General features: G+C 40.5%; 1 protein-coding gene across 1 annotated transcript; it reads left to right on the top strand.

Annotated features, from left to right (window-relative positions):
- The first annotated feature begins 2,822 nt into the window (after nucleotides 1-2,822).
- On the top strand, nucleotides 2,823-8,856 carry LOC110496543 (protein FAM8A1). Its single transcript, XM_021572499.2, has 5 exons — nucleotides 2,823-3,346; nucleotides 3,827-3,947; nucleotides 4,095-4,218; nucleotides 5,490-5,629; nucleotides 7,467-8,856. The coding sequence occupies exons 1-5, from the start codon at nucleotides 2,929-2,931 to the stop codon at nucleotides 7,609-7,611; spliced, it is 948 nt and encodes a 315-aa protein (XP_021428174.2). The 5' UTR covers nucleotides 2,823-2,928; the 3' UTR covers nucleotides 7,612-8,856.
- The last annotated feature ends 411 nt before the right edge of the window (nucleotides 8,857-9,267 follow it).

The following is a 9,267-nucleotide window of genomic DNA, read 5'->3' as shown; positions in this document are numbered from 1 at the left end:
CGGGGAGAGAGAGGCTAAGGGGGGAATGGGGAGAGAGATGTTAAGGGGGACGGGGAGAGAGAGGGAGGGGGAGAGAGATGGGGAAGAGAGTGAGATAAGACAGAGAGGAAAACAGAGAAAAATACTGTAAAAATACACTAGCACAGCTTTTCAATCAGGTCTTTATTGTAGAGTGGCCAGATGGAAGCCACTCCTCAGTAAAAAGCACATGACAGCCCGCTTGGAGTTTGCCATAAGGCACCCAAAGACTCTCAGACCATGAGGAAACCTGGCACCATCCCTACAGTGAAGCATGGTGCTGGCAGCATCATGCTGTGGGGATGTTTTTCATCGGCAGGGACTGGGAGACTAATCAAGATCAAGGCAAATAGACTCTGGAGAGACCTGAAAATAGCTGTGCAGCAACTCTCCCCATCCAACCTGACAGAGCTTGAGAGGATCTGCAGAGAAGAATAGGAGAAACTCCCCAAATAAAGGTGTGCCAAGCTTGTAGCTTCATACCCAAGAATAGTCAATGCTGTAATCGCTGCCAAAGGTGCTTCAAAAAATAATTGAGTAAAGGGTCTGAATACTTCTGTAAATGTGATATTTAAGTTTTCTTTTTAATAAATTAGCAAAAAATTCTAAAAATTTTTTTTTGCTTTGTCATCATGGGGTATTGTGTGTAGATTGATGAGGAAAAATGAAATCAATTTTAGAATAAGGCTGTAACGTAACAAAATGTGGAAAAAGTCAAGTGGTCTGAATACCTCCAAAGGCACTGTAAGGTATGTGGAGACTGTTTAGTTCCAAAAATCAGGGGTTAAATATATGCCCCAAGAAAAGTACACATGTTTCCTGATCTTTCTTATATCTCTCAGATACAGGACAGACACTTCAGAACAAAGTTCATTTTGATGTTTAGGGGGGGGGCTGACTATCTGTTGTTGTAGTGAATCTCTTATTCAATACATTTTTAACGGGCTAATAGCAGTAAGGCCCAAATGTTTTCTATATATTTCTGGGATACTTCAAGGGGTCTTAAAATTCCCAATCAAATAGCTAAATTGTCCTTGGTATGACCTTAAAACAATTCCATATAGCATAGTATAACGCCCCCATCCCCGGGCTTAGATCTTTATGGGTTAATATTCTGTATTATATCATATTTCACAACAGCTAATCGGGATCCTACAAAATACCAAAACAATACCAATACCTAGTGGTAGACTAATTGCCATTAGAACGTAGTCTAATTCCATCTATATCTCATGCTATTATGTATCTTAGAAAAACATCAACTACAGAACATATAGGCCTAGGTATCGACGGTAAATTACCTTGGTCTGATAGTTACAGTATGGGTTAACTTTGAAAGATGGAAATATGTCAAGAGCTTGGCTGAAGCTAAAGCAGTTGGAAAACTGCTCAATTCTAAAAATCGAAAGTTTTACCAAATGTATGAAAAACACTGCTGCTCCCTTGTGGTGTATGTCTGCCATGCTTGCATGTACAGTGTAGTGCCTATTTAGAGAGCAATATTAATGGCGTCTTTTTGTAGGCACTAACAGAGGCTAACAGCTATGGCTCGTTGGCCAAAGCCTATAGGGAAATGTAAGAAATCGAAGATAAGGTCTGTAATAAACACAGGCTTAGGTGATCTTATAGATTTTGTTCTATGAGATAATCTTCATCAGCTAATGTCAGTTTGTGTGAATTTTGAAGCATTTATGTAATAAAACAATAGTGCACAAAGCAGTAGGTGTAGCTAATTTCCAGGTTTTAGGACTTCAAACTGGTTCTCTAACTGGGAATACTAGTTTGTTGTTGATCAATAACATTATAGGACTAGGCCTATTCACTTGACATGAAAAAGTTACATTATGTGTACAGTACCAGTCAAAAGTTTGGACACACCTACTAATTCAAGGGTTTTTCTTTATTTTTACAATTTTTTTTACATTGTAGAATAATAGTGAAGACATCAAAACTATGAAATAACACATATGGAATCATGTAGAAACCAAAAAAGTGTGAAACAAATCCAAATATATTTTATATTTGAGATTCTTCAAAGTGGCCACCCTTTGCTTTGATGACAGTTTAGCACACTCTTGGAATTCTCTCAACCAGCTTCTGTATATCAATAAAAAAAATGTTTTTATTTATAAAGTTTTTTTTTAACATCAGCCGATGTCACGAAGTGCTATACAGAAAACCAGCCTAAAACCCCAAACACTAATGGAGAAAATAGTACAAATAAAGAAAAATCCTTGATGAGTTGGTGTGTCCAAAGTTTTGACCGGTGCTGTATATCAATCAAATCAAATTTATTTATTTAGCTTTTTTAATATCAGCCGATGTCACAAATTGCTATACAGAAACCCAGCCTAAATATATCTACTTATAGCCTAATGATATAACCTAAAAATTGAGGTCTAGTCAACGGCTATAACCTAATAACTCATCAATATTCTCACTGGCATAATGACACGAATAATGAATAAATTGGGAATCTAGATTTGAAGTGAGTTCCTCGAAATAATACTACGTCATATTTGGTTTGAACGTTACTGAAATCCTTTGTGACTGTCCCTTTAACCTGACATGAACAAGAGTACATGGTCAAAACCACTATTGTTCTAGGGGTGTAATCGGATGGTAATTGGTGTAATTACCCAATAATAAGATTATATATTTATTTAGATTGAATGTAAAGTTTAATGAAAACCCGATTATTAACTATTTTATATAATTAACATCTAATGCATTTGTAAACTGGATAGATTTGTGGAATCATTGTTCCGGGTATCCCTGTTTTCTGCACCTAACATGGAACCTTCCAACTCAGATTAAACTAGGATGAGTAACTGTAGCAAGAGATTAGCTGCTGGGGAAAGACAGTTGACGTTTTAACGGATTTAAGTGAGATCTAGAAGGGATTTAACCATGGCCACAGCCAGTACTACACAGAATGGGCCGACTTCGCGTTCCGAGGAGAGCCAAGAAGCGCAAACAAATGTCAACGCCACAACTGAATACTGCGCAAAGTTACAGGAATGGATGTGGCAGTACTACTGGGGCTATGCAAATTGGCAAAACTGGATGACTCTGACTACGTTTCCTTTCCCCCCGTGCAATTTTCCCGTAGCTGGAAACTATCAAGCACCGACTGGAACTCCATGGCCCGCTGGACAACCAACTTTAGATGCCCGATATGGGTACAACTATCCGGGAATAGGGTACCCCTTTCCATTCCCTGCGCCCCCGACTACGGGGTTTCAGACAGGGCAGCAGATGACAGCTGGGACATTGCCTCATGATGCAAGGCCAGTGCAACAACAGAACGGAAACGCACCTCAAGCAGGTACACTACAATTCTATGATGACAATCGCTCTATAGGCTTACACTCACTGACTGACGCTAGGCGTAGCAGGTTGTTGTTTGTGTCATCATGTTGCAACGAACTAGTTCAATCAAATACATCTAGACCTACTCGGGTCAAACAAACAAAGACACCGTTCCTTTATTTGTTCATTACTAGAATTAGTTGCTTGTACAGGATCACATGTGCAGCTTCTTGAGCAAACAGCTGATGTGTACCTCTACCTACTCATGCATATCTTTACAATCTGCAGAGGCTTTGTTGATCTGAATAGAACACATTTTAAGTCAGCACTTGAGCCCACCTGACCTATGGCAAGTCAGCTATGCATTGACTTAATTGGCTGAACAAAGTTAAATGGATTGGTCAGGGGTTTAAACTAGGTCTGCTCACATTCTCACTAAATTAGTTCAACATAATCTACCTGGGTACAATATCTGAAGTTATCTTTTCCCCCTCAGGTCGGGAATACACCATCCCTTCTCCCCTCCACAGATTCCTAGCAGAGACTGTGGACTTCTTTATTTTATTTTGTGTCAAGGCAACCATCATCCTGTGGATTATGCACCTTAGTGGCATGAAGTGAGTCAATCAGTCTAGCTTTTTATAATTTCCATGCCCATGAAGGAGGGGAAAAAATACAAGGAAATAACATTAATGAACATTACTTTTCAGCATCATCATAGGCCATGATTATTCTATTGTATTCCACTCTACTCTCCCCCACAGGGACATCACTAAGTTTGTCACCCACTTCATAGTTGAGGAGATAGATGAGAACACGTCTATGGAGGACCTGCAGAAGATGATGGCAGTAGCTCTGGTCTACAGGGTGCTGGTCTGTTTCTATGAGGTGGGTATTTCTATGAGGTACGGTATCTCTGGTGTACATGGTGCTGGTCTTTTTCTATGAAATGGGTATTTCTATGAGGTACAGTATCTATGAGGTACAGTATCTATGAGGTACAGTATCTATGAGGTACGGTATCTCAGGTCTACAGGGTGCTGGTCTGTTTCTATGAGGTGTGTATTTCTATGAGATACAGTATCTGAGGTACAATGTCTATGAGGTGCAGTATCTCTGGTGTACAGGGTGCTAGTCTGTTTCTATGAGGTGTGTATTTCTATGAGGTACAGTATCTATGAGGTACAGTATCTCTGGTCAACAGGGTGCTGGTCTGTTTCTATGAGGTGTGTATTTCTATGAGGTACAGTATCTCGTGTCAACAGGGTGCTGGTCTTTTTCTATGAGGTGGGTATTTCTATGAGGTACAGTATCTGAGGTACAGTATCTATGAGGTACAGTATCTCTGGTCAACAGGGTGCTGGTCTGTTTCTATGAGGTGTGTATTTCTATGAGGTGCAGTATCTCTGGTGTACAGGGTGCTGGTCTGTTTCTATGAGGTACGGTATCTATGAGGTACGGTATCTATGAGGTATAGTATCTATGAGGTACAGTATCTATGAGGTACAGGGAGCTGGTCTGTTTCTATGAGGTGGGCATTTCTGTGAGGTACAGTATCTGTGAGGTACAGTATCTGTGAGGTACAGTATCTGTGAGGTACAGGGAGCTGGTCTGTGTCTATGAGGTGGGTATTTCTATGAGGTACAGTATCTGTGAGGTACAGTATCTGTGAGGTACAGGGAGCTGGTCTGTTTCTATGAGGAAGGTATTTGAGTATTGATCTTATGTCAGTCTGAGATTAGGCTATAGTTTCCAGTGAGAACAATCATGCCGTCTCAGTGTAGCTACCTGAGAAGGTTAAGGCTAGTATGTGTTTAGTACTAGGTTAAGGCTAGTATGTGTTTAGTACTAGGTTAAGGCTAGTATGTGTTTAGTACTAGGTTAAGGCTAGTATGTGTTTAGTACTAGGTTGAGGCTAGTATGTGTTTAGTACTAGGTTTAGTACTAGGTTGAGGCTAGTATGTGTTTAGTACTAGGTTAAGGCTAGTATGTGTTTAGTACTAGGTTAAGGCTAGACTAAACACATGAATCATGTCCTACCACAGTTTATGACTCATGGTGATATGTGGGGATTGCATCAGCATTGATCTTTATGAAGAATATTTGATATTTGACATGATATATTTCCACTGTCACTCTGACCTTCCTCCTCCTCTCAGATCATCTGTATCTGGGGGGCGGGCGGTGCCACCCCAGGGAAGTTCCTCCTTGGTCTTCGGGTCGTGACATGTAACAGTTCAGTCCTGGTCCGACCTAACCGCGTACTGGTGGTACCGGCATCTAACGTCACCCTGTCAGCGTAAGTCACTGATTGCATGTGACACATCTTGTTTAGTTCTGTTAAAAACAGATGAAAATATGACTGCATTTACAGTGCCTTGCGAAAGTATTCGGCCCCCTTGAACTTTGCGACCTTTTGCCACATTTCAGGCTTCAAACATAAAGATATAAGATATGTATTTTTTTGTGAAGAATCAACAACAAGTGGGACACAATCATGAAGTGGAACGACATTTATTGGATATTTCAAACTTTTTTAACAAATCAAAAACTGAAAAATTGAGCGTGCAAAATTATTCAGCCCCTTTACTTTCAGTGCAGCAAACTCTCTCCAGAAGTTCAGTGAGGATCTCTGAATGAAAAAAAAAAAAAAAGCCGGATTTGGATACAAAAAGATTTCCCAAGCTTTAAACATCCCAAGGAGCACTGTGCAAGCGATAATATTGAAATGGAAGGAGTATCAGACCACTGCAAATCTACCAAGACCTGGCCGTCCCTCTAAACTTTCAGCTCATACAAGGAGAAGACTGATCAGAGATGCAGCCAAGAGGCCCATGATCACTCTGGATGAACTGCAGAGATCTACAGCTGAGGTGGGAGACTCTGTCCATAGGACAACAATCAGTCGTATATTGCACAAATCTGGCCTTTATGGAAGAGTGGCGAGAAAGCCATTTCTTAAAGATATCCATAAAAAGTGTCGTTTAAAGTTTGCCACAAGCCACCTGGGAGACACACCAAACATGTGGAAGAAGGTGCTCTGGTCAGATTAAACCAAAATTGAACTTTTTGGCAACAATGCAAAACGTTATGTTTGGCGTAAAAGCAACACAGCTCATCACCCTGAACACACCATACCCACTGTCAAACATGGTGGTGGCAGCATCATGGTTTGGGCCTGCTTTTCTTCAGCAGGGACAGGGAAGATGGTTAAAATTGATGGGAAGATGTATGGAGCCAAATACAGGACCATTCTGGAAGAAAACCTGATGGAGTCTGCAAAAGACCTGAGACTGGGACGGAGATTTGTCTTCCAACAAGACAATGATCCAAAACATAAAGCAAAATCTTCAATGGAATGGTTCAAAAATAAACATATCCAGGTGTTAGAATGGCCAAGTAAAAGTCCAGACCTGAATCCAATAAAGAATCTGTGGAAAGAACTGAAAACTGCTGTTCACAAATGCTCTCCATCCAACCTCACTGAGCTCGAGCTGTTTTGCAAGGAGGAATGGGAAAAAATTTCAGTCTCTCGATGTGCAAAACTGATAGACATACCCCAAGCGACTTACAGCTGTAATCGCAGCAAAAGGTGGCGCTACAAAGTATTAACTTAAGGGGGCTGAATAATTTTGCACGCCCAATTTTTCAGTTTTTGATTTGTTAAAAAAGTTTGAAATATCCAATAAATGTCGTTCCACTTCATGATTGTGTCCCACTTGTTTTTGATTCTTCACAAAAAAATACAGTTTTATATCTTTATGTTTGAAGCCTGAAATGTGGCAAAAGGTCGCAAAGTTCAAGGGGGCCGAATACTTTCGCAAGGCACTGTACGTATGCAAATGTGTGACCATGATAACTTGACTGTGAGCATTGAATATGAAACCCACACAAATGCTCACTACAGCATGAGTGCTTGTAAGTTCAGTAGCTATGTAGTATGCTATGAAGATGTGAAGCATACCTCTGAAATGGAGAAAAGCATTCTTTGAAAATGGGGATTTAACCCTTGTTTTCTTTTTTTTTTAGCAATTCATTTCATGGTACTTTTTCCACTGCTCTTAACCTGGTATTGCTATGTAATTAATATTGTCTATTGTCAAGTCCTAACTTCAATCTTTTCTCCCTCCTCCCAGTTCCACGGTGCGGGCGTTGAACAAGAACTTCTCCATTGCCTTCCTGTTCCCCGTCTTCATTATCCTCCTCTTCTTCCAACACAACAGGACTGTCTATGACGTGGTAGCTGGTACCATCGTGGTGCAGCGCAGAGGGGCCAGATAAATTACCCTATAGTTGATCTGAACAGGGTCCTGTTCATAGCATAACACTTTGCAACACAAAATGTAAATCTGTGTTCTTATTGGACATGTTCAGGTACCTTCCTGTTTCATTAAGTATGAAAACATTTCTCTCTATTGAACACAACAGACCTTGGGCTTCTAGAACTGAACAGAAGGCCTGTAATACAGAACTAGGCCTCAGACTGAAACCCACTCAGGACAGATTGGAGTTTGTTACAACGTTATAAAGAAGTCTCATGGGGAGGCCGCAGAACAGAACATCATGGTTGTTTTATCGTCTTCATTCATAAAGTATGGTTACTAAACCTTTCCCTAGTTACCACATAGAATTTGACAGCTGAATATTTCAATGGAATGTTAGAGAAGTTGTATTAATGTACGTGATGTTTATATGCAGTTGTAGACTGACTCGTATATGGATAAGGGCTTTTTCCAGGTCAAGATGAAAGGTGAAATGTTTTTTTTTTTTAACCTTTATTTATCTAGGCAAGTCAGTTAAGAACAAATTCTTATTTTCAATGATGGCCTAGAAACAGTGGGTTAACTGCCTGTTCAGGGGCAGAATGACAGATTTGTACCTTGTCAGCTCGGGGGTTTAAACTTGCAACCTTCCGGTTACTAGTCCAACGCTCTACCCACTAGGCTACCCTGCCACCCCATGTGACGGGGTTGTTTGCACAGTGGCCATTCCGCATTGTCTAAATGGAACTAAAAACTGTTACTTGGGTCTTTTTTAATTTACTGAACTCCTCTGAATTTTGCCTTGAGGCTGTCTGTCTTTCTGGGCCACATTTTCAGCAGCAGGTTTGCATTCTACTGTCTAGTTCTTTTTTCACCAGAGCCAGACTCAGACATTTGTCATTCTGATCCAAATCACAGATTAGAATCTGGACATTCCAGACTCTTCCTCACAAATAGGAGGTTGTGTGTGTGTGTGTGTGTGTGTGTGTGCAGGAATGCACACCTCTGCTATGTCTGGACTCACAAACCATGACTCAGGGTAGTCTATTTGACAATTCATCCCTTACACAGGCTAACCTTAAATGCACGAGTGTAAATTACCACCCTGAAGTGAGTTTTCAATGTAATTATTTACACTACTGTACACACTACACTTAATGTACATCTCTCATACAGCATGCACACACGGTACATGTTATAGTTCAGCATATGAATACATGTCCAGGACTTCTATTTTGTTATAGTAAATGTATCATGGGTCTATTAATATGTGGCTTTATTGTGTCTGTTAGTTTCATGCTTAATCACCACCACCACCAAACTGTAGTGAAACACTCAAAACAGTTACAATGTTTAACCACAGGGGGGAGATAGAAAACTAAACAGCAAATATCACTTTTGACTTCATGCAAGGCTTTCTCTCGTCTTCCAAGCTCATTATACCACATTTGAGGATTAACCCCAGTGTTTAACCCAAAAGGCTCTGACTTTTCCATTTTCATCTACACAGGCCAGCATCAATGTTTCTCTGCATCCGTGTTCCGGTGGACCTGCTCTAACCTGGAGCCAAGGCAAGGCCCTGGGTCCTTTTCATTTACATAACAATGGCCAATTGTGGACTTTAACACTGTGTGACAAAGCAACAGTCCTGAATGATGCACATACTGTTGATTCT

This window comes from Oncorhynchus mykiss, chromosome 18 (genome assembly GCF_013265735.2).
Source record: "Oncorhynchus mykiss isolate Arlee chromosome 18, USDA_OmykA_1.1, whole genome shotgun sequence".
NCBI classification, from domain to species: domain Eukaryota; kingdom Metazoa; phylum Chordata; class Actinopteri; order Salmoniformes; family Salmonidae; genus Oncorhynchus; species Oncorhynchus mykiss.
Note: the sequence above shows the minus strand (reverse complement) of the source record. Positions and strands in the feature narration are given on the sequence as shown.

Bases quoted from the DNA above. Each gene is read 5' to 3' on its own strand.
- LOC110496543 (XM_021572499.2), top strand. From the start codon at position 2,929: ATGGCCACAGCCAGTACTACACAGAATGGGCCGACTTCGCGTTCCGAG. The intron at 3,347-3,826 runs GTACACTACAAT...TTTCCCCCTCAG, and splicing joins CGGAAACGCACCTCAAGCAG to GTCGGGAATACACCATCCCT. The intron at 4,219-5,489 runs GTGGGTATTTCT...TCCTCCTCTCAG, and splicing joins TGCTGGTCTGTTTCTATGAG to ATCATCTGTATCTGGGGGGC.